The 26,730-nt window shown below is 39.5% G+C and overlaps 1 protein-coding gene across 3 annotated transcripts in view; it reads right to left on the reverse strand.

Annotated features, from left to right (window-relative positions):
- Positions 1–1,868: 1,868 nt before the first annotated feature.
- The window catches only part of CHRM3 (cholinergic receptor muscarinic 3), a 521,859-nt gene continuing 496,997 nt past the window's right edge, over positions 1,869–26,730 (reverse strand). For all 3 annotated transcript variants that reach the window (XM_063670731.1, XM_063670724.1, XM_054448241.2), the window contains one exon: positions 1,869–9,887. In XM_063670731.1, coding sequence (XP_063526801.1) covers positions 8,096–9,868 — 1,773 coding nt within the window. In that variant the 5' untranslated portion in view covers positions 9,869–9,887 and the 3' untranslated portion in view covers positions 1,869–8,095. The remainder of the gene's footprint in view (positions 9,888–26,730) is intronic.

Genomic DNA, 26,730 nt, shown 5'->3' on the forward strand with positions numbered 1-26,730 from the left:
AACCATGGCTAAAATACTCTCTTTAGAAACACAGTGCTAAAGAGAGCGAGCATCTCCGTAATTCAAGGCTCTCATTCCAACGTGATTCTCATCATTATCCTCCATATAACTGAAATGAAAACCAATCTTTTACAGACGGTTCCTGTGAAGGATCCTTCTGCCTTTTCATAACCTGTGTGCTGTTGTTTAATTCTCATGGAGAATGACAAGTTCCACTAAAATATGCACATGGCATCTCCAAGAAACAGAAGCAAGAATTAAAGTGAAGGGGTGGTAGGCACAAAAGGCCAAGAATGACCATAATTAGACCAAGGAACTTCCACTTCAAAGCCGTAGCTGGCTGCACCCTCTTCATAACTCTGTAAATGCTCTGGACCACAGGACATCTTTTCAAAAAAGTTCTCTCTCTCTATACTCTTCCAAGCCTCTTTAGGTGAGATTCAATTTCAATGAAAGATCATTCATGCTTATTGCTTAAGTTATGTTAATTTTTAATGCTTTTAAAAATATGCTGGATAGTTAAAAAGTATTTCTGACTCCTGTGACAGAAACATTTATTTCAAGGGTGAAATATCTCAGTTCAAATAAAATAATAATTGCAGGAAATATTTAAATCAATTGATTGGTCATATTTTGTAAAATTTCTTCTCCATGTAACCATTTGGATAAGGAAGCGGCAATGCTCCCCCAAAAGCTATCTATCAACTCCCAACAAAGTACTTTTCAGTTAAAAGTCAACTCATACTTAATGGGTATTTCCAACATTGACATATTCTTATGGTTTACTAATCTTCCATACTTTTAGCCAATGTTTCTTTCCATAGTCAAGATTTCATATTGCATAAATGTGTGCAGCAAATTAAGGAAGACTTTAACACAATAGAAAACTTTTCTTCTTAAATCTCATATGAGTTTTATGTAAAAATGTCTACTATGATAGAGTAGTGAGAAAAGCAGTTCCTTTTCTGGCCACCTACATTGATCTAAATGGTAAGTGTAATAGCATGAAATAGCAAAACAGAGACGGAGAGGGGATGTCCAATGTTTCAGTGAGCACAGGTTGAAATTGTAAACTGAGGATGAAGATATGAAGATGTAATGATGACTGGCAGAAAAAGTTGTGAGGGAGAGAAAAAATATATATGTATATGTATGTGTATATATATTATCTCTCTCCATATGTAGCTGTATTTATAGCTCTCTCTCTCTCTCTCTCTCTCTCTTGCATTTCTCCTTGTTCTTTCTTGCACTAAAGACCAAAGAGGCAATGGTTGGTTTCTATGGGACACCTTAAGAAACAGTAAAAGAATCATGAAGTGAGCAGGCATATCATTCAAAAAAATGTCATTTCTCGCCCAGAGTAACTTCAGTTTGTACCTTCACTTCCAGCAATTTTAAAGTCAGTGTAATAAAATATGAAGCTTGTTTTTCTTTTCTCCAGTGGGAAAATATTTTCTCCAGTGGGAAAATATTTTCTGTGGGGTCTAAAAGAAACAAAAATACACCTGAAAAGAAAAAAAAGATAAGCATTCCTTACAAAAGAGAAAATTTCCCTTCCATATTATGTGTCTACAGACAAATATTTTTCTTCACATGCACTTTTGGAGTAAGGACTATATGTGTAGCTATAGTTTACACTTGCTTATACTCCTCTAAACACATGGTCAGGAAGTATTTGGATTATGATGATATGATGATAGTTGTTAAAGAAAGTTCTTTTGCATGTGAAAAAGAAAGAGGAGGCAAGGCAAACAGCAGTCTGTTCAGCATTATCCTTTCAATGAATTCTATCCTTTTATACAATAAAAAGCTGTGGCTGTATTATAGGCCCTGGATTAAATAAAAGCAAACCACACTCTTTGTTCAATAATAGTTTTATTTACTTATTTCACTGTTAACTTGGGGATAATATTCACCACAAAGTTGCAGGCATCATTTTATAGTACAGACTACAGACGATTGACTTTTTCAAGATTAAAAATGAACAAGGTTTGTGACACACCTGAAATGCCTACTGAGGAAGTGCTGGCCACGAGGTAATAAAAAAAGGTAAAATTCAGTGCCTTTGGCAAAGATGTGGACACTGTTTTAGATGCGAGTATGATACATGCCCTTTGCTTACAAAGCAAATATACACCCATCTGTTTTTGGACTGCGGTTTCTCTATCCACCAGAGAGCATCTTTAAATGATTCACAGACATTTCCCTGAGAGCTTCCTGCCAAGAGAAATCAGCATGCTGATTCACCATCGTGGAAGCCCATTTTTATGTAATTATTCCTCAAGCCTGCACCAAACTTGGTAACAGTTCCTATATTTAAAAGAAAGAAGGGCTTTGCCCAAACTGTGGCCATCACATAGCTCTAAGCAGACGCCCAGAGGAAGTTTGAAGTGTTACATGTAGGAGGCTGGAAATGCCCATGTACTGGATGAGGAATGGCTAGAAGGGAGATCATCTGTTTGATTGCTTGCAGAACAGGACAAAGGACTGTCTCCTAATAACTTTCCACGCCAAGCAAAACTACATGCAAGGATTTTGAAGCCAAACTACAGATCTTCACTTGTACAGAAAACTATGTTTATGAACTCTCCAGGCCCTCCAGATACTTCTTTTACTAAGGCAAGTAACCGAGAAGCCTGTTTGAAAAGAATTATCCCTTCCATGAATTCTACTCTTTTATACAATAAAAAGTTTGTCTTTGTTGACCAATCCAGTAAAGTTTCTGAGTTCTAGGGATAAAAGAGAGAGTTAACTTTCTTTTTCCTTTTTGGACTCTGAATTATTTGTTCACAACTTCAAATCTATTTAAAATATTTCTCCTTATTGCTCAGTGATATTTTATTAGATAACCATCATGTTTGTGAATATTTTCCATTTCCCAGCCAAATAACTCCTGACTACAGTAGTAGCATGGGACATTGATGTGCACAGAACTTTGCTAATATTTGTTATATTAATTAATAAGGAGGTTATTAGATATTCAACATTTATTGGATATATGCAGTTTGCCAGATTCTGTGTGAGCCACAGGACACACAGTGATGAATAAGACCCAGTTACTATCCTCAAGGAACTCACAGAATACAGCATAAAAATAGTTATGAGTTTTGTATGTGAACTGCAGAACTGCTAAGCATTTTGGACTCCAAGAAAGAACAATAGTAAGCTTTTAGATTCTAGGGATAATCTTTTTAGTTGAAGGTAGGATTGCCGGATTATAATTTGGGTGCGGGAAGTTTTACTAATGCTTCTTTGCGGTGGAGAGTATGGCCCCTTTATCTTTTACATAGAATGCAACTGAGACGTGAGCCCCTTTCGTTCTCTAGATGATTTTTTGGGGTGGTCTCAGCCCAGACCAGAGTGGTAGGGTCAGAACTTTGTGTGAGTCTCTGTGGTTCTACCAGAACAAACATAGGCCTGATGTTCTAACAACGCATTTGGATGACTTCCATATATCCAAATGCACTATCCGTCTCTGCGTGAAGCTGTGAACGTGATGCGTGCCTAATAATACTAACACTTGCTCATTTCTGAGCCATACAACAAAACACTGTGCAGTTACAAACTTACGTGGAGTATAGTCATTTTATGAAATAGATCTTCTTTACTCATTTTTATTATCTTATCACCAGCCTCCCTTCCCAGACATTAACACTAAAGCCAGAAAAAGAAAATGGAATTCTCCAGTTCTAAAGAACACTGGGTTACCATTCTAGAAACCTTTCTCTTAGGTCTGCAATGTTGACTCACACAACATCAATGCTGGGAGAGGCTGAATATTTAGAGTCATCAAAACAGGAGAAGAGAGTGTAACTTAAGTGTATAGAAAGGAAGTAGTAAAATTGTCCTTGAACCTATTAAGGGCTGGAGTTGATACTGTTTAAATAAGTTTGTTGCACGTAGCATTGGAGCAAAATATTCTTTCAGAGGAGGTGCTAGAAGTAGGGTTCTTTAGGTTAAAAAAATAACTTTGGAGTGTTGTAATCTATACAATTTCAGTTCTGTTATGAGAAATGCTATTGCAAAACCAAAGCAAACACCTGCTACCTAGAAACTCTATTTTGTGAGGTTGCCCGACCTCAGGTACTGGATTGGAGTGGTATTTGAAACCATACTACTCTGGGTTTGCCAATAAATTTCAAAGCTTCCTTGGTTACCTTCCAAATTTCAAGATTTTGTGGTGTTGAAATAGAGTAAGTAAATAACTTTACAGAATATAAAATCTGAAATTTTCAAACATTCACCCAATATACCATTTTACTTTCGTCATGGTAGCTGCTGACCTCAGTTTTGACCGATTTGGCATCAGAAGGCAAATTAGAGAAGCTTCAGTGTTGTTGCTTAGTTTGAGCAATGAGGATAAAACCCAGAAAGTTTAGGTTAAGTGACAAGCATGCCTAAGGACATGTAACTAAGCAGTGACCAAACTGGTCCAGGAACTTCAGGTTCCTCATCCTAAATTCATTGCTTCTTTGACTATACTGCACTATCTTCACTTGTCCTCTGAAGCTGCCAGGGGAAGATTGTGCAATTTCCTGGAATATGTCCCCATCCTTGAATCATCTCTACTCAGATAGGTACAGGACACCCTGACTGATCCCTGGAATCCTTCTCTGTGTCACTCTGGTATTAGACTTCTCCACTGTGACAGAGCCTTGGCATCCTTCTTTCCTCCCTGAGTCAGAGCTGAAACAGCCAACTTTGCAGCAGAGCTCTGCTACAGTTTCTCTCTCGATACATGAAGGGGCTCCCAGTGCTCTGCAGAGCAATGAGCCCTGCACGTGGGCAACGTAGGAAGCCTGACAGAGAAAACTGATATGCCTTCTAGATCTTTAGCCGCAGCAGGGTCTAACGCTTAGGCTTCTTGTTTGTTTTCATTCCATCAGAGTCTACAACTATTGTACACTAAAGGGTAAAGAGAAATGAAAAATATGTAGAGAGTCAAGGCTGGGCTTAAGAGGCGAAGGGTGATTAGGAGAATAGGGAGGACTAACATAGAGGCCACAGGGAGCTGATGGGTAAAGGAGAGCAGAGCCGATGGAACTAGGGGACCAGAGAGAACTCACTTCTCCTAACCATCTGGCAATGCCTGGAGAATGGAGAATGTGTGTGTGTGTGTGTGTGTGTGCTTGTGAGAGAGAGAGAAGGAAGAAGAGGGAGAAAGAGAGAGAGAGGCAGAGAGAGAGAGAGAGAGATTCTCCATGTGTAGAGTTTATTTTAGGTTTGATCATTTTCTTCTTTCAATCAAAGTGGCTAATCTTGAAATGTCTGCAAACCTCATGCACGTAGCATGAAATAATTCGATTCCCGGTTTGGGATGAAGACCTTTTGATCTTAGGTAAGTGCTGAATATCTCCTGTAATGACAAGCCCTTTGAGAAATGCACGTGTAACTAAGGTCCAATTATAAATACTCACTACATCTTAAATTATTCATATTCAAAAGAACCTATTTTGCTTGTTTTCTTTCTCTGAAAATGACCCAAGAAATGGACATACCTTTCTATAAAATCAGTAGATAGTATTTAAATGCAGCTTTCATCCATAAGAAGCTTAAAAACAATTCTATAACAAAACCAGTAAAACAAAAAAGGGAGACCTAGAGTCTTGGATTTGTTCCTTTTCTGCCATTATTAGCATCACAAAAGGACAAGGATAAGGAGATAATCATGTTTAAGGAGATTGTAAGTGACTCTCAAAGTTCTGTTAAATTTCAGGGTTTCTCCTTTTCTCAAATTTAATTCTTTTTTTTTTTTTTTTTTTTTTTTTTTTAAATAAAAGAAACAGCCCTTTTGGGAGGGAGGCAAGATAGGAGTTTCCAAAAGGATGAGAAGTGCTGAAGTACTGGGACACTTGAAGAAGCTTTCACATATTTATTAGTGCCAGGCCAACTTGAGAAATAAAATATAGATGCAATTGCTTACTAGATGTTTCATAGGTGGATAATATGACATTCTGTAGTTTGCTGTGTACATATTAGAAAATCGTCTGTTTTTTTCTTGTTCTTTGGTTGAATGTGGGCCCAAAAAAATCATTCTTACAATTATGCTGATTGTTTTTTTTTCCCTGTGTAAAATGATTTCAGACACAATGGTGGAGCTTTGTTCAGTTCCCATCAGATTTAACTAAAGAGTGGTTTTAAACATTTATGTTGAAGTGACCGTTGACTTTTTATTACCTAGAAAGAGTTAGGTGCTTGGTGATGCCAACAGGATGACATGTTTCTTCTTCTCAGCCACGGGAAAGCTCAATATACTCTATTCATTGCTCAAGTGGACTTTAAAGAATCACTTTCAAAGGACACCATGGCTGACGACTGAAGAGTAATATTTATCAACATTAAATAAACACTTGGTGTAGTATCCATAAATATTTCTGCATATAAACATAACACAAAATTAAATAGTTCAGATACACAGACACCACTGAGTACACTTCCACTGTTGTCAAAGTCGTCTGTAAACACCACCTCACACTGAATACAAAAGCAGCTTCTACCCAGCTCTGGGTTCACAGCACGAATGCCCTGTACAAAGGGAAGAAATCTCCGCAGCCCTCCCGCCTCCCTCCCCTCCCGCTCCCCAAACAGCCCCGGCAACAGGAAAAGAAACCCCAACAGCTACAGCAGCAACAACAACGACAATGACGGCAGCACCCCATCCCCTCCCCAAATGAAACAGTTAACATTTTGGTCAATTCAAGGGAGAATGCAAAAAAACAATTTTTTTTTTCCAAAAGGTAAGGAATCAATTTGAAGCATTACTTTTCAGAGTGTAATTCTTTCTTCAGAGGACATGTAACTTCCTAAACCTCACCTATTCCTGGGTGAAGGTTACACAATGAACAACAGAAAGCACTGGCCACAGCTGAGTAACAAAGGTGCAAGCCCTATTTTCTTTGAGAAGGTGCCATTCAGCAAGAATCAAACACAAAGTTCTCCTTCATTCTCTCTTACCATGTTTTTTTTTTTTTTGCTTCGCTATATATATATATATATACACATATATATATATTGCTGTGTGTGACATTCAAACGTGACACTATTATTGAGTTTCAAGCAGTTTAGATAGCAGAAATTTTGTTTTGAAACATTCAGATTTAGATGATTAAATTCAAACGTGTGGATGTGGTTCATTCTTTGAGCTCAGAGGGGCCCCGATTTAGCTCTGTTGAGACATCAACAAAGGAGATTGCTTAACACCAAGTCTGGCGAAGCCACGGTGCTCAGCTCAGCTGACTCACGAGCCTGTCCGCTCTGCACAGACCTGCTGGGAAGGCCTGGCTGCTCTCTGTGGAAAACAGCCCTGGTTTCAAAAACATTAAACTGGGCTTATTTCACGTTAATGTTACATTAGGATCCTAGAGAACTTCAGTTACCAAAGTACTGAAAGCGTATATTGCAGGAATAATTTGCCAGTTCAGTGTTTCCCATGATATTATATACACTATGTGTGTGCGTGCAGAACTCACACATATATATATACTTAAGTATTTTTATTTGTACGAAACTTGAACTGCACAAAACAGTACTTTGCAAGAATCAAGAATCAAGTCCACAAATAGAGTTTAACAACACACCAAAGAAAAGACAGGAAGCTCTATTGGGACAAGAAGATTCAGCTTTGCAACGTATGAAATAATTTTGGAACCACAGATTCGTTAGCCTGCAGTGTTCCACTTGGGGTCTGGATTCCCACTTTTGGGATCCTTGGGAAGAATGTGGGAACTGGGTCAGCTATGCTCATCTGAGATTCCAAAGCTAATGGGAATTAAAGGACCCAGGCAAATCAGTTTGGGTATATAATTGCCGTAAAGCAATATTTTTCTCCTCTTTAAGAAAAAAACACGTAAAGTCTATTTCAGAATAAATTTCTTTATATTCAGTAGTATGGTTTTTTTTTTTTTGCTGAGTTGGTATTGACTTTTTCTATTAAAATGGGTTTATTCAATGGATCAGTAAACTGGCAGCTTCTCTCACATCTGGGTGATAAAACCATTTTTATCATCACCAGAAGTCACCCCACCCTCACCTTCCTCCTCCTAAGGTCTGTGGGTTGATGTGTGCGTTTTGTCACTGCTATTGATAAAACCTCATTCTACAAGGCCTGCTCGGGTGCGCGCTTGTGAAAAATGACCGACTGTCTCTGCTGGTACTGCTGCTTGCGCCTCTTTTTTTTGTCACACTGGCACAGCAGCAGCATCTTGAAAGTGGTTCTGAATGTTTTGTTGCACAGAGCATAGCACACGGGGTTCACGGTGCTGTTGATGTAGCACAGCCAGTAGCCCAGATTCCAAAAGGTTTTGGGTATGCAGCTGTCACAAAAGGTGTTCACCAGAACCATGATGTTGTATGGGGTCCAGGTGATGATGAAGGCAAGCAAGATCGCACTGAGGGTCTGGGCCGCTTTCTTCTCCTTGACGAGGGACATCCTTTTCCGCTTAGTGATCTGACTTCTGGTCTTCAGAGCAAACCTCTTGGCCAGAGTGGCTTCCTTGAAGGACAGAGGTAGAGTGGCCGTGGTCTTACCCACTGAGGAGTTGACGTCAGCAGTCTTAGCTGTGTCCACGGCTGACTCTAGCTGGATGGGAAGCTTGGAGAAGCTTTTTGGAAAACTGCCTCCATCGTCCACACTCTTCTGGGCCTGCAGCTTGTTGGCTTTCCTCTCCAAGTCCACCATCCCCAGCTCCTCCTCAGGCACCTGCAGGTTGTCCGATGAGGGTAACTTGGTGGAGTTGAGGATGGTGCTGTGACCTGGAAGCTTGAGCACGATGGAGTAGATGGCTCTCGTCTCGGAGCCAATGTCCTCCTCATCGGAGGAGGCGGAGTTCTCCAGGGAGGCAGCAGCATCATTGTTGTTCCAACTGTCACTGCTGCTGTGGTCTTGGTCCATCTGCTCAGAGCTGGGTTTCCAGCTCTTGGTTGTGAACCAGAAGTGGCAGCGGCCATACTTCCTCCTGTTGGCGCGTTTCATGCTTTGCTGTTGAAGTTCATAACTGCTGCAGCTTCGAGAACTGCCCGTGGGGTGGACAAAGTTTTCTGTCTCTGCCTCTGTCCCAGAGGCTTGCAGCCCAGCAAGCTCTTTGGTACGCTTTTCAGTTTCCTTATAGATCCTCCAGTATAAAATAGTCATAATGGTGACAGGCATATAAAAAGCAGCAATGGCTGTGCCAAAAGTAATGGTGGGCTCACTGAGGAACTGAATGAAGCACTCTCCCGGAGGCACAGTTCTCTTTCCAACAAAGTATTGCCAGAACAAGATGGCAGGAGCCCAAAGGACAAAGGAGATGACCCAAGCCAGACCAATCATCACACCAGCTCTCTTTGTTGTTCGTTTGGCTCGGTACGTGAGCGGCCTCGTGATGGAAAAGTATCTGTCAAAGCTGATGACCAGAAGATTCATAACAGAGGCATTGCTGGCTACGTAGTCAATGGCAAGCCAGAGGTCACAGGCCAAGTTCCCTAAGGCCCATCGATTCATGATGATGTAGGTCGTAAACAGATTCATTGAAATGACCCCGATAATCAGATCGGCACAGGCCAGGCTTAAGAGGAAGTAGTTGTTGACCGTCTTCAGCTGCTTGTTGACCTTAAATGACACAATTACCAGGATGTTGCCGATGATGGTCACCAAGGCCAGGATGCCCGTTAAGAAAGCGATGAAGACCACTTGCCACACGGTATGACCTCCCAGAGGGTCATCGGTGGGACCGTTTGGAGAGGAGAAATTCCCAGCTGCTCGAGAAACATTGTAGCTGCCGAAATGAGTGACGGTTCCCCGGGGCAGCCCTGCATCGGAGGGGCTGTGTATCCAGGAAGAGCTGATGTTTGGAAACAAAGGCGAGGTTGTACTGTTACTGTGCAAGGTCATTGTGACTCTCTGACATAGTCTGGGGGAAAGAGAGAAAGGACAGAGTTAGAAACATTTCTGCCTTTATTTGTTTGTTCTTCGCATTACATACGTTAAAAGACATGGAAGGCCTATTACAGAATGCTGAATCTCTATGAAGCCAAACATTATCAAGTTCATTCTCTTATTTTAAATGAGTGGAGTCTAGGGCAGACAGATATCTATTGGATCGAGATAGTATTATATAATTGGTGGCAAGCACTGAACATTGCGCTTTTTTCCCACATTTTCCTCATTTCTAAATAGATTCCATGTAATTCTGTTACTAGACAAAATCGCCCTTACTTCTCTTATTTTGTAAAGGCGAAAAATATCAGACTTTTCTATTACAATTATCCAAACAGCTTTATCTGCATGCTAAATTGATAACTTGACTTGATTTGCATTTTATCTATCTGGGCATTTACCCATCTGAGGCTTCAGAAATACGCAACTTTAAGGTGATAACAGCCATTTAAGCCTCACTAAAATGTGCAATGCCAACCTGGAGAAGGGATAAAACCAATGTAAATCAATTCATACTATATTATCTCTTTGAGACAGGATCAAAAAAGTAAGATATCAGTTCCTTGTAAGGACTGGTAACACGACTATCTCCCGGGAAGCTATCTTCTACTTGATAACATGCAGATGAACTTTTAGCAGAATGTTTTGAATGAACCAAACCAGCTTTAAATATTTCTAGTATTTAGATATTTTAGATCCAAGCATGAAAACGTATTTTAGCATGTCACACATATGTGAACAAATGGACACACCCACACACATTTGCATATAAAAACTGCAAAACTGCAACTAGTGCTTTCACACACTTGTTGCTAGAGTATATGAACAACTAAGAACCATTACAATTAAGGTGCCATCAGTAAGACCCCCTTGGTGTCACTGTTGGCCTTGGTTGTGACCTGTACCATTCTCTCAGAGCCTCCAGGGCTGTACTTCTGGGACACCACTGGCTCAGGAATTCACACACCGCCAGCCACCGTACACTAGATAAGCAAATCATTCCTCAATCAGTGTCATTCTATGAGTTCAAAGTTTGATCATCCCAGCAAAAACCTATTGTGTACCCTGCTACTACATTTATGCTCTTGGTTAAAAAAAAATCTTCAACAATAGACTCTTACAGATAAACATATATATGCAAGTGCATTGCAAGAGTCCTAAATCAAGCCTTAAGGTATTGAATGTCAGAGTTTTCTCAGAGTGCCTCTCAAAGCAGTAGTCAGATTCACACAGAGCCTTCTGGAAAGGCTTTCTGGCATAGCAGGAAGACTATGGGGTCAAAAGGCCTAGGTTCAAATCTGTTTGACCACTTACTGGAGGTGAGATCTTAGATATTTAACTTCTTTGAGTCCAAGTTTTCTCATTGAAAAATGGGAATGATAATTTTCTGTATAATAGAATCAATTGTTGATAAATTCTTTCCAGGATTCAATAATAAGTGACCAAAGAAGCTTCGTTCCTCATCAAAATGTTTTAACTATATGAAGTACTTAGAACAGGAGCTGATACAGTAAATGCTATATGAATATCTGTGATTATTTTCTTATTCTTTTTATTGAACCATGAGCTCTCTTTGCTTTGGCTGCCAGGATGCTCAGAGCTAAATTTAGTGCAATAATAAAAGACACATGAAAAAATGCTCATCATCACTGGCCATCAGAGAAATGCAAATCAAAACCACAATGAGATACCATCTCACACCAGTTAGAATGGCAATCATTAAAAAGTCAGGAAACAACAGGTGCTGGAGAGGATGTGGAGAAACAGGAACACTTTTACACTGTTGGTGGGACTGTAAACTAGTTCAACCATTGTGGAAGTCAGTGTGGCGATTCCTCAGGGATCTAGAACTAGAAATACCATTTGACCCAGCCATCCCATTACTGGGTATATACCCAAAGGACTATAAATCATGCTGCTATAAAGACACATGCACACGTATGTTTATTGTGGCACTATTCACAATAGCAAAGACTTGGAACCAACCCAAATGTCCAACAATGATAGACTGGATTAAGAAAATGTGGCATATATACACCATGGAATACTATGCAGCCATAAAAAATGATGAGTTCATGTCCTTTGTAGGGACATGGATGAAATTGGAAGTCATCATTCTCAGTAAACTATCACAAGGACAAAAAACCAAACACCACATGTTCTCACTCACAGATGGGAATTGAACAATGAGAACACATGGACACAGGAAGGGGAACATCACACTCTGGGGACTGTTGTGGGGTGGGGGGAGCGGGGAGGGATAGCATTAGGAGATATACCTAATGCTAAATGACGAGTTAATGGGTGCAGCACACCAGCATGGCACATGTATACATATGTAACTAACCTGCACATTGTGCACATGTACCCTAAAACTTAAAGTATAATAATAATAAAAAAAGGAAGAAAAACAAGCAAAGTAAGAAATAAATCTTAAAAAAAAAAAATGTTAGTAGAAATTATTTATTGGACATTTACTATGTGGTACATGTTGTGCAAATGCATCGTATGCATTATCTTATTTATTACATTTTTTGAGACAGAGTCTCGCCCAGACTGGAGTGCAGTGGTGTGATCTTGGCTCACTGCAGCCTCTGCCTCCCAGGTTCAAGTGATTCTCATGCTTCAGCCTCCTGAGTAGCTGTGATTACAGACATGTGTCACCTTGCCTGGCTAATTTTTGTATTTTTAGTAGAGATGGGGTTTCATCATGTTGACCAGGCTAGTCTCAAACCCCTGGCCTCTAGTTAACTGCCCATCTTGGCCTCCCAAAGTGCTGGGATTATAGTCGTAAGCTACCATGCCCAGTGTATTATCTCATTTAATCCTTAAATAACCTCATTTTACAGAAAGGAAGACACATTTAAATAACCTGTGCAAGGAATTGAGCTAACAAGGTGATGTGTGGGAGGACCTAAAGAGTTCCATCCAGACCATCTGAACCCACAGCCTCCACGTACAACTGTGAGGCTATGCTGCCTCGCCTCCAGCTCCTTCCAGGTGTCCTATACAACTAGCGCCTCCTAGCTGGTTAAAAATCATCATATGCCTCCTTAAGGTGGAATTGATGTGCATTTTAAAATTAATGAGATATTCTTTATCACCTGAAACAATGGCAAAGATGCAAATGATTTGATACATTCAGCATTCACAGTAGTATGAAAAAAATAATCAATTTTCATGGTCTTGGGGTTGCAGTATAAATTGGTCATTTGAAAGACAATTTTGCAGTTTGCCAAAAATGTCAAAATCTATGATCTCAGGAGCTGTCTGACTCTATGTATACACATAGTACCTATAATGTTAGACAAAAATACACTCACATACGCACATATAGATACATGTACACATGTTCACCTTAGTACTCTTTGAAATAATAAAAAATTTGAAATAGTCTAAATATTCTAATATAAAACTCAATTACAGAGAGGAATAATATAAAATATTCTGTATAATCTAACATTATTTTCCCATAGCTGAAATATCCGTCATTGCACTAATTTTCAATTATGGGAAATTTATGAGACTATTCTCTTTTACTTTTTTTTAATATTTGGGTTTTATTAGGTGTCAACTTACACTTAACTCTCATTCTCCCTCACTGAGTGATGTCTGGGTTTGGGAAGTGTTACGCACTGTTTGTAGCCCACAGTTACATTCAGGATTTCTTCCAAGAGGCGTGTACGGAAGATCTGTCTGCTGCTCTCCCTCCATCCAGATCCCAGTTTACAGCAGTTCTAAAGGCGTTTGCCTTGTTATCTCTCCATTGCACCTGTGACTATGTATATTCACAAGGACAGATGTCTTTAATCAGGTCAACACACTGTCTCTGAGGTTAATAACTACTATTACTATTGGTCTACTAGGGAGTCTGGGGTGCCTCTTAAATGCTCTCGGCCCCATATGCTGAGAAGTGGCATTTGGTCCTCTTTAGATTATCATCTTTATTCATCCAGTTTTGTTTTCCAGCACCGGGCCTGTGTTTATTTCTCATGGACTCTGAAGGGCCTTTCTCTTTCTGAAATCTCCTTCACTCCTGAGATTCTTGAACATAGCAGCTACGTTTCCTCATTTCTACTATCTAGGTCTCTGCTTTCATGTCCCGTGGGAGGTAATCATGTCCTGTAGCCCCATTTTCAGGACTTATGCCATGATGGTTTTATTATAAATAAATGTAATGCGCAATCATCCCGATGCTATATTCATATTTGTGCTGATGATACTTCTCTCTTCTTTCATCTTTGCTGGTTAAAGCCATTCAGTGGGTATCTATTATTTGTCTTTCTTTCAGCTGTCTTTTTGGAAATAGCCTGTCACCCACAGTATGTAGTTTGGGATAGGCATCAATCAGATGGTCCTGGCTCCTCTACCACAACAATGAACATGAAGAAGACCCATGCAGGAGGGTTGATTTGGGGATTTGATGTGGATGTTGGAATGAGACAGTGATTCTCTTATATTTGGAATTACTAGGTGCCGATCACCCTATTTGCCACCACGTGGGAAATCTAGAGCAAGCAAACATAGAGGAAAGGCATGGAGGAAGGAGAGAGATGGGAGGGAGTATGGGAAACAGAGACAGCATGATGATGATGTTCTTTGAAACCTGAATTTAGCCACTCCTGAGGTCAACACCACCTCCTTGACCTTGCCTTTCCTTTGTTGCCTGGGCTACCTGAGATACTTTCTGTCACCTGCAACTGAAAGGTGTTCTGTCATTGTCAATATCAGCACATGCTTATTTAACCACTGCTAGTTTTAGATTATGGTGATTGGTGCTGTGGAATTCAGGGAGTCCACAGCCTCTGCATTTCGTAAACTCACCCCTAGGTAAGAGATGGAATACAAATAAAATATTTTAAGAGGCACAAAGTTATTTAGGTAACATCAAATTACTCTCTGTGGATAATCACATTATGTTTGTATACATTCAACAGCAATTTAATTTGCTCAGTTGACCTACATTATTGAAGAATATAAGTAAAAATTTTCGAAATTAGCCTAAGGTCAATTGTTTTCTTTTAGTTCATTTCATCCTGTGAATCTGAAGGGCCCCCCCAAATGAATAGTATTCTAGTCCAATTATGCTTTGTTTGAATGCAGAAAATGAATGAAGCCAGAATTGAGGAAAGTCAGCTATAGGTGAGTTTAGCTCTGTATATTGGGTTAATTAAATACCTGTTTATCTTTGACCTGTATTCTTTGTCATATCTACCATTGGCCATCATTCTTCTTACACTTTGCCATTCATTCAATATCTAATACCTTTCTGAAATTCTCAGAGATGTGCTTTTCCTTATTTAAAAATGTTCTAGTCCCTTTCTGTCATGCAATAGATGTGCAGTATGAGATGAGCAAAAATTTTAAAGGTAGACAAGAACAATTAGAGGGAAATGACTTGTAGGCATTTGCTTACCCATGTGATACAACATCCAAAGGACAGGAGTTAATAAGTTAACGAGTTAATAGTCAATAACCATGGCAGTCCTAATGCTACCCTTGGGTTTCTTTCTAAGAACCTCAGATATTAAAGCAACGAGAAAGAAGGGAATGTGGTATATGAACATAACTTTGAGGAAAATAAAGCCTTTTGAATGGGAAGCAGAAATTCTGAGCAAAGCACACTACTAAAACCCATTGTGACTTGTAGCTATGAAGAGAGAAATGGTTAGGAAGTTGTGGGTACTCATTTGGGGTTCTGATGTGATGAGATACATTAATACCACTCTATTAATAAATATGATGTTCTCATCATCATTAATTTTTTTTATTAGAAAGCAACAGAGCAGAGTTGAAAAGCTGTGGTCTTTGGAGTTTTGCTGATTTGGGTCTGAGTTCTGGGTTGGCCCAGCAGATGTATAAACTTACCAAATTACTTGACTACTTTGAGATGACCTTTCTTCATCTATAAAACCAGAATACTATCACCTGATCTGTGGATTATGGAGAAGATAAGAAGCATTGTGGTGTTGCAGGCTAATACTCTGAAGTATTAACGGGGATCTTGCCTCCCTTCTCCCAATGCTAACTTTTCATGTTCTCAGGGTTGTGTTGTTACTGTAGAAATACAAGGAGAAGAAACCAGTGTTTCTTCATTTTTTGCTTTTTAAAGCAGATTTTAAATACTCTGGTAGAGAGAAGAGATTTAAAGATAAGGGCTTTTAAACTGCAAACACTTGGTCTTCTGAGCATCAATGCATGGCATACTGACCTACACACTAGGAAAATAAGAAAAATCTCCCCCCACCACATCCAGAGTGAATAAATTGATAATAAGTCCTACAAAAAGGTGATTTGGAGGTATTAATTAAAACTGAAAAGGTATGTGCACCATGAACTAGCAATCCAACCGCTAGGTATCTACCCTCTAGTTGAAGCATTTATTTTTATGACAAAAATGAGGAAAATCTATAAGACCATTCATTTGTTTTGAAATGAATTAAAAAATGAGGTCATTCATAAAAGGGAATACTATGCAGCAGATAAAGGCAATCAACTGGATATATATTAACTTAGAACCATCTAAAAATACTTTGTTAAGTAAGAAAGGCAAGTTGTGGGGTGATAAATACAACACGATAAAGTTTAGTTTACAATAAAACACAGCAATAGTATACTAAAGATTGTACATGCCTATATACTAAAGGTTGTATATAGACATATAGACATATACCACCTTTAGTATATCAATATAATTAAAATTGTCATAAAAGGATAGAAAAATATACATGCAAATCATATATTAGCAGTGGTATTTTGGAGGAGGAAGATAATTAGCATTGAGGGTGATGGACAAAGAAGACTTCAGCTCAATCTGTAATGTCCCAAATGAGAAAAAAAAAATCTCAAAGTTTCCAAAGCCAGAAGGAAGTGAAGAAGAGAGTTAAAAGGGGGAAGATATTGGTGATGGTCACCAAGGAGGGCTTAGAATCTTGCCCTCCACTCTGCTGTTGCTTTTAAATGTGGAGAAGGTTGGAGAAAAAAGAGGTCGCATCTGATAATATTGATCAGACTCAAAGAAGATGCGTGCCTCATGCCCTCCTGTCTGGTGCCCAGAGGTGGCAGCTGCTCAGAGGTCACTGGGTCACCATGGCAGAAGCACCGATGACCTGAATGCCTGTGGTAATGAATTCTTCCTTAGTCTTGCCTAAGACGTAAACTCACATGGGCGAACACCTTGATTTCAGTGTTGAGACCCTGAACAGGGAACCTTGTTGTAAGCTGCTAAGTTTGTGGTGATTTGCTATGCAGAATGGGGCCACAACAGGCGGCTTCGAGGCAAGTTATAAAAAAATGAAACTACTGATCTTGCTCGCCTGAATACTATGGATTAAAAATATTATACACACTTTACATGTAAATGAGCAATGTATTGTCTCACACATAAGAAATCCTAGTTCTACTCGGGTTGTGGATTTTCTCCCCTCATTGCTGTAGGGGCCTTTCTTGCCTTCGTGCTTCCAAGGGAATATTCAGCACCTGCCATGCCTCTTCCGAGCACACTGTCTTTTCTCGACAGCCCAGGTGAGGTACATTCCTGGTGCTCCCTAATCTATTCATATCAAGGCTGTACCCAGCTTTATCAAGGAAGACAATGTCCCTATAGGGCCAGGAAACAAGATCCCTCCCACCTTCTTTCAGACATTTTCTATGACCTTCTCCCAGGCCTCGGGGTCACGGCCTTATTAAAAGGACTGTTCTCTGGAGGCTCAGCAATGGAGGTCCTATGGGTACACAGGATGACAACAGGAGAAAGTGATCAGCAGGTCATAATGACTTCAAAAAAAAAGAATATCTAAAAGTACTTATTAGAAATGAGAGTCGCCAAATGTTTTACTTCAGGTATATCTATTATTTCATAGGTAATATGTAACTTCCTGAGAATCAAGGCTGTAGGTCAGACCCAAATGAAGCAGTGATAATCCTGGGCTAAGAGCTCTCCGTTTATGGTGATTTTCTGAGTAGAAGGTATCATTCCTATGTTTAATAGTCCTTCCTCATCCTGACTCAACAGCTATTCTGTAGGGTTAGGATATTTTGAGTCAAGGGAGTTCATAGTCTACACTAATTGAATTGAATGATATTGGTGAGGGGACCTACGGGAAGTCTTTCCTTTTAATGCTCAGGAATAAACAGGTGGTGGGAACAGAGATTCTTGTCAGCCCAGTGACCTTTGCACTTTATAAGTAATCCCAGGCAAGAGTTCTAGGAATGTAGCCTGCGTGAGGGCTCAGGGCATGGTCAGGTAGGTGCAGAGCAGGGGCAGGTGCCTGGCTCCTCTCTGGGGTCAGAGCAGGCTCCCTCCCTGCCAGATTGTGGATGGAATGTTCGGGGAATGGTTACTGAAGTGTTCCAGGCACCAGAGCTCAGGCAAGAAGTGGAAAACTGAGCAAGATCCTGCACGTGGGTACCATCAGTGCCTTTGTGGGGTAGTTACATCTGCATGTGTGTATGTATACTTAGTGTATATATATGGTATACTTAGTGTACTTATATAGTGTATATATATTGTGTACTTACTATACTTATATACTTAGTGTATATATACATTGCATGTTGAACTCACTATATATATACACTATACACACACACTACACACACACACACAAATTGGTCCACTAATTGGCTGTTGCATTTTGAACTTGGTGTGTGTGTATATATATATATATATATATGTGTGTGTGTATATACATATGCATACATATATATGTGTGTATATATGTATGTATATATGTATATATGTATGTATTTATGTATATATACACACACTAAATTCAATAGATGTATATGTGTGTATATATACACACACACACACACACACACACTGAGTTCAAAATGCAAGAGCCAATTAGTGGACCAATATGAGAATTAAAAAAGAAAAAAACATACAGCACATTGAATAGGATATATCAGAATACATACCACATAATGACAATCAATATCACTTCATTAAATTTTTGCTCGACATACACATATGAAATTACGTCTATAGTCATGAGGTACATACAATGTATTTTGTGTTGAATAATGTTGGAAAGCCACTGCAGTGGATATTTTGACATCTTTTATTAATATTTAAAAGAAGAGGGTGAAACAAAAAATGTGAAAAAAACAAAAAAATTTGACAGTACTGAGTTTAGGAGAAATTGAAGGTTAGTTCTAGGAAATTTGCCTTCTTCCCCCTAGTTATGGCAAAAAATAACTTTTCTCGGGTTGTAAGTCTGTAAAATATATAGGTAAATTTAAAAAATTTAAAAATGTGTAAATATCCAGTGTGAAATACATGTGAGATTGCTTACAGAAACGGAAAAGGCCAATATACATGTGAGGCTTCTGGTTATAATGAATTCCAAGGAGATAAACTCATTTCATGTCCTCTGAGCCAACCGGGCAGTACCTACTTGGGAAAAATGTTTGAGGGCTCTCGATTTTTAAACCTGCTGGACTGATTAAAAACGTGTAAATTTTTCTAGAAGTCTAAGTTAATTCTACCTCTATAATAATAATTATTTTTTGAAGTAATGATATGGGAAAAACCCAAAATATCTTTGCAACATACAGCCGTGCGTTTTTTCTCAGACCAACTATTTAGTGCTTCTTCCCTATTTGTAATCCAGTCTGCGTCATTTTTCAGGGCTTGTTTTGGGTCTCTGACTGCCTTCTTTGCTTAGAATGCCTCTGTTTTCTGTTATAATTCACTATAGCATTCAACGGCTAAAATGACTTTTAAAACTATCTGGTGAATGGAAATACCATATCAAGCCACTAGGTGGCAAAGCAGACTCGGAGAACGACCTCTGCCAGCAGGCGCTGAAGCAGCTGCCCATTCCCCATGCTGGCGACCAGGAACTTCAGCTTAGCTCAGTCATGCAGTTCGCGGAGAATATCAAACAGAGTCAACAAAGCTTTGCAATCAAACGTGTCTTTAAAGGGAATCCAACTTGTGAACCTGGCTCTTGATATTCATTTGAAGCTGCAAGGGGGAAAGATGTTACCTAATATGGAGCAATGGCTCTTATTGTGAACAAAACATCTCTGAAAGCCAAAACCGGAATAAAATTCTATTTAAAAAGGAGAATTTTTTTTTTTTTTAGAAAGTTGATTTATCATGCTGCCTCCTCCCTTGGTTGCCACTTTTCATGGGTTGTTACTTGATTTGATAAATATGGACCTTGACAACAACAATGCAGGATGCTTGGAAAAGGATTTGCATCAGGACCTCTTATGTGTGGCAGTAGCTGCTGAAATAACAGTTTTTCCTCAAAAACAAAAACCTAGATTCGACTGATGTTTCCTTGCATTAGCATTCTCAAGTCTAAAACCTTTTGTCATTAGAATATCTAAAGAAATGGCACGAAGTGAAAAGCACGCGGGAGAAGTTCTTGTTAAATATTAGTATGACCCCTTCACCCGGAAAGGGCAGACTCCTTGTTGCTGAAGTTACTCTTTTCTGAGAGAAACAGGGAAAGAGTGCAGCTGGATTCTGTTCCACTGCAAACAGATTTGCTGATTATTCTTCAACATTTTAAAGATGTATTTATTATTATGTGTTTTTAATACTGTGCCTTTATAGTGGAGGATAAAGGCAATGCTTTTAAAATACCAGCCGATCTGATATAACTGTGGAAGTTATTCTGATGAAAAATCTAGTGAAAACAGTCATTTGGACTAAATATTTCTAATATGTCAGTTTATGTACTGAAAGGACACCTGGTGAAGAAAATTCCTTTGGCTTAATATTTATGCTTTCATGATTAAGTTAGACTCGTGATCGCTTTTTTTTTCCAGGTCCATATTTATCAGAGTATTTATTTTTATATCTGGACATGTTCCACACATCTGATTTCCCTTCAGACTTCAGCCTATTTGCACGCCCCAACTCATACATGTAGATAGAACTGTATATTTGCAAAGAGAGTAGAAGCAATGTGGGAGGCATGCATTAAACAGCTAACAACCTGCCATAGCATGCTAGGGCCAGGAAGTATATCCGATTCTGCCACGTGGGCACATTGCCTAGGCACGCTGATCCTACATCGTCATCTACAAAATGAGGATTATAATACTTGAGGATTAAACAGAATCTGTATAAAGCACCCAGTATAGCCTGACTGGCCCACAGCAGTTTCTCAAAAATGGTAAAATCAATTCAATAATTTTTCTATGGCTGGTTGACTTTATAGCAAGGTCTTTTTCATACCTAACAAGAGCTAACATTTGTTGAGTATAAAGCAGTGGTTTTCAACCCAGGGTAACTCTGCCCTAGGGGATATCTGGCAATGTCTGGAGCCACTTTTCTTGTTACAACCTGGGGAGAATGTGTGACTGACATATAGTAGGTAGACGCTATCAATGCTGATAAACCTCCTACAATGCACAGGACAGCTCCCCACAAAGAATTAAGGCTGCTAAGATGTTGACAGTGCCGAAGCTGAGAAACCCTGCTATAAAGGGAGATCATACAGACCCAGAAAAATGTAGCATTGTGATTTTCAGGAAAACCTGGAAAATGTCCTGATACTAATTAATGAGGCAAACTCCAAATCTCTTCAAGAATCAGGTCCCACTTCTCTGGAAATCACATTCTTCACCCACCCAGCAAAAAAGGAATCTCATATTCATGTGTTCAACTCTTTGATCATTATTTCACACAGTAAATGTGTTTGAGAACTTCCTGCAAGGCTTAGACTGGGGATATGGTTCTTGTTCTGGAAAACCACTTGTTGGCAATGCCATCAACTAAACAAAATAATCGCAGTGGAAGGAGCAGTATAGGTGATTAGCTTTGCTTGAGTTGATGTGGTGGTAGCAAAGATAAGGACATTTTGTGAGTCTTGAGGAATAAGACTCCAAGCTGCCATGCAGTCAAGAGAGGACACAGCATTCCAAACAGAGGGAAGAGCCTATGTCCCCGACGCACTCTGCCCATATTACTGTTAACCTCACAGAGCACTTCACTGTGTCTCTCCCAGGACGGCACAGACCCCTGGAGGGACACTTTCATCTTCACCTACTCAAGGTTGTTTCTTGAGAGTTAGCATAATGTCTTTCCCAGAGAAGACCTAGAACGATTGCCTCTACTCTGTTTTAATTGAGATGAATAGTTACATTTTGTTGTTGTTGTTTTTTAACTTCGAGGTTCAGGGGTACATGGGCAGTTTTGTTATATAGGTAAATTGTGTGTCGTGGAGGTTTGGTTTACAGATTATTTTGTCACTCATGTAATAAGCATAGTACCCAATAGGAGATTTTCAATCCTCTCCCTGCTCCCACCCTCCCCCCTCATGTATGGCCCTGGTATACCTTGTTCCCTTCTTTGTGTCTATGTGTACTCAGTGTTCAGCTCCCACTTATAAGTGAGAACATGCAGTGTTTGGTTTTCTGTTCTTGTGTTACTTTGCTCAGGATAATGGCTTCCAGCTTCATCCATGTTGCTGCAAAGGACATGATCTCATTTTTTATGGCTGCATAGTATTCCACAGTGTATGTGTACTACATTTAAAGAAATCCAGTCTATTGATGATGGGCGTTTAGGTTGATTCCATGTCTTTGCTATTGTGAACAGTGCTGTAATAAACCTATGCATGTATGTGTCTATAGGGTAGAACAATTTGTAATAGTTACACTTTGGATGGGAGAATCAGTAACAGAAGGGCTCAAGAAAGCAAAATTTGAGAAAAGGTAAGATGGCAGGAATGGAGGTTGTGTCTGATGAGCAGTAACTTGGAAGGATGGAGAGCAGAGGACTGGGGGCTGCAGAGGCAGCTGGAAGGAAGGCTGAGAAACAAATTCAGGCTTTCTCACAACTCTCTCAGTGGCATTCGGGAGGGATGCGCTCAAGAAATGAAAGAATTCAGGGGAATCCATCTTTCAAGACAGGAAGGAGGTATAGCCAGGAGAGAGGGGCATCCCTATATACCTAGGCAGTTGCCGTGGAACTGCTTCAACCTCTACTGCTGCAGAGAAAAAGAGGTGAGTTCTCCATAAACACATCAACTCTTCAAATGTCTGTCTAGTCATGGACACAATCCAGCTAGATTTTTCTGAGGAAAAGGAGCATCACATAATATGGAAATTGTTTTGCAACTGTTCTTTGCTGCCCTTGAATTTATCTTCCAGGGCAGTGAACGCTTGCCATATACTGAAGGCACCAGAGGGTCCTGCAAGGTGCTCGACAGCCTGAATTTGTGTCCTGGCTCCTCACTTACAAGCCTTGAGACTTCAGGTTAGTTATTAAAGCTCTGGGATCCTCTGTGCAACACCAGAAAATTAAGACTAGTAATACTGTATGGTTGTTAAGTGATTCAATGAAACAGTAGGTAAAGCCTCTGACACAGTTGTTGGTGGGTTAAGCTTTATAAATGGAAGGCTTCTCGGTCAGGCGCAGTGGCTCATGCCTGTAATCCCAGCACTTTGGGATGTCAGGGCGGGCCAATCACTTGAGGGCAGGAGTTTGAGACCAGCCTGGACAACATGGTGAAACCCCGTCTCTACTAAAAATACAAAAATTAGCCAGGTGTGGTGGCACATGCCTGCAATGCCAGCTACTTGGGAGGCTGAGGCACGAGAATCACTTGAACCTGGTAGGCGGAGGTTGTAGTGAGCTGAGATCATGCTACTGCACTCCAGTCTGAATGACAGAGTGAGACTCCATCTCAAAAAATAAAAATAAATAAATAAATAAAATAAATGGGAATCTTCTCTCCTGCTTCCCGCACACACTCATGGCTGAGGTCCCTGGGGCATGCCAGCAAGGCAGCCACCACAAGGCAGCCACTTGCGCCTGTGCCATTCCCTGCTTAAATATTTGAAATATCCCTTGTTGAGTATATATGTTTTCATTTTACTATTAGGTTGTTCATCCCTTGAAGTCAGTATCAAAAGCTTTTTCCTTTTCCTTCCTTTACTGAGTTTCCAAATCTGTCTTAGAATCTCCAACTGTGATGAAAATAAAGTGGTTCCTTAGTAGATAAAATGTTTAGTGGATCCATATTTGATGCCTATGGCTTTATTAGTCATCAGTTTTTCTTAGAAAAGCAAATATGGCCAGAAAAAGACAGTCGCTGTGATTCCTCTCAACAAGATGAGAGCAAAAGACCCTTAAGAACTAAGTGAATTCTACTGAAGAAGAAGAAGGAGAAGTGGGGGAGGTGAAGAAAGAGATAAGATACAAAGCGGAGAAACCTCACCAATAGGAAAAACTGGGTAAGATACTGAGCAAAGAATTATATACATGGCTAAGGGATTAAAAACTATTGTGAGATAAATAGGAAATTATGGAAATGAGAAAAAAACCCTACAATTTTATTTTGATTTCTATTGTTTTTTCAGGGACATGTTTTCTAAATTCTTTTTTTTTTTTTTTTTTTTATGATTTCAAAGACAAACATCATGAGAACCTTAGGGCACTGCAGATTTTGACCCTACCCTTTCCTCTGCTACTGCTACAGCTGCCAATCACTTCTGTCCTTCAAGGAACCCTGTGCTTTTCTAAGTGAAATGCATGTAGTGACTCATTTCATCCACACAATAGCCATACGAGGTGGGGACTGTTATGATTTCCACTTTAAGTGTGAAGAAATGGATGCACCAAGGAGTTGAAGACTTGTCCCAAATCACACAGCTAACTGTAAACACAGATGCAGGATGTCACACACACAGGCTGGCTCTCAGGTCTATTTCCTAATCTTTGCCCTAGTAAGCAGATCTTCCATGAACAAGCAAAATTTGAAAACAATACCTAAGCTTATAAAGCAGAAACTCAGTCCTGTTGCCCTTGCCTCTCTTATTCCCATGCCCTAGAGGTAATCACTGGTAGCAGTTTACTAAGTAAATATTTGTTAGATGAATGGATATGTTCTTCCAAAATGTGTTCCTTTGCAAAATGACATATACTTATTTTTAAACACTCACTATGTGCCAGGCACTGCTCGCTGTGTGTACACATATTAATTCATTTAATCCTCACCAGGATCCTGTGAATGAAGAGTCTATTATTTAGTCACCAGATGAGAAAATGAAGACACAGAGAGGTTCTGAGACTGGGCCAGTGTCACACAGCTCCTAGGAAGCCAGAGTTAAGACTCAAACCCAAGCCGTCTGACCCAAGATTTTACTCCCAACCCTCCAATGTGTATTATGTGCTCTAGCTTGCTTTTTATTTTCATTAAACAATACATTGTGGACATCTTTCCTATTCAGTGCAAATAAATCTATATGTCACACACACTTTAAAAATAACCCCAAAACATAAAGAGACACTGTCCAGGATTCAGATTTGGCACATTGTGTCCTTGGCTTAAATAGGATTTCCAGGACAGGAAGGTGTATGAGACATTGTGTTTGCTGAAGACTCTTTTAAGTGAAATGTTGCAGAGCTCAGCATCAGTGAGCCCAATACAAATCTAAGATACTCCGAAAACAAATAGCTCGTTTCTAGATTCATTTTTCCCCACTAGATCTATTATAATTTTAGTAAAAAATTAAAGCTGCATGTCTAATTTTACCAGTGTCAAAGGAGCTAGTCATCAACCATCTGTCCCACATCATAAAACTGTATAAAATCAAATAATTAATAAATATGCAAGGATTGCAATGTAGTTTAAGATGGATCAGGAGCTTAAGAAACAATTTTATTAAAACAATAAACTCCAAGGTCATTTTCAGATTTTGATTAAATCATAAAATGTAAATTAAATTCTTTAAACTTGATACACAAGAATAAAAGATGATTATTTCAATGAAAGTACCACCTATCTGTGAAAATGAAACAAGTACAGAAACTGCAAGAATCAAAATAAAATAATAATAAAATGTCTACTTTGGCACAGCCTATATAATTAAATATTAGAAAACAATGATCTCTTGTTTTGAATTTCCTGAAACCAAATGGAAACTAAAGCTCATATCACTATTAATTCTGGCTCTATGGGATTAAAAACAACAGGCCAAAGGAATAAAGTTGAACCAGTCAAACAAAACAGTGCGAATCCTTATTCTAAAACATGAGAGGAATATGATTGAAAAAACTAAATACCAAAAGTGTGTGTAAGCTAATAAAATTCTAAGCCTCTTACTTGACTGAACGGACCATCTCTTGGCCAAAGGGACCCTAGGGTGACCTTGAACACTGAGTTCTCGGCTGTGATGGGATATATCAGACACACCTTGCTATACCCCCGCCCTTAATAACTAGGAAGAAGTTTTCTTCCCTTAAGGCTGAACAGAAACCAGCCCTTTCAAACTCCACTCTGATATCAACCAACCCCCAATGCTACCCCTTCCTTCTTTGCCTGTTAAGAGACCATCTACCATGGAGTGGCTCTGGCCAGCCTATGCAGAATGTGCAGTGAGGGTTTTCGTGTCCTCTGCTTCACCTTTTGACGTTAGAGGGCTGGAAACTCCACCTTCAGGTCATGCTAATGCTGCCATTTTTTGTACATGGGACCCAGGAAGGGGCATGAAGCTCAATTGTGCATGCGTACATTTCTCCCTTCCTAAATATTAATGATGCTTCCCATAGCTTATTAAATATGTATATTAGGCCACCCTACTCAGCAAAATTCCTGTTCCCTTTGTGTCTGTTTCTGCTTCTGACAGGAAGTTATGCTTCTTAGCCTGTCAGAATGGCCACCCTCAAGGTGCAACTCTTTATGGGAAATAAAGCTCTCCTTTCCAAACTCATGAACCTCATCATTTTTCAGTTGGCATGTGAAAGCAATGCAAATGGAAAGATTTATTCAGAGGGAAAAAAAGAAATTATACTGAAATTTATTAATAAAAACAAAAATTAAGTGCAGGTTGAATGCTGAGGTTAG

The sequence above is a fragment of the Pongo pygmaeus genome, chromosome 1 (genome assembly GCF_028885625.2).
Source record: "Pongo pygmaeus isolate AG05252 chromosome 1, NHGRI_mPonPyg2-v2.0_pri, whole genome shotgun sequence".
Lineage (NCBI taxonomy): Eukaryota > Metazoa > Chordata > Mammalia > Primates > Hominidae > Pongo > Pongo pygmaeus.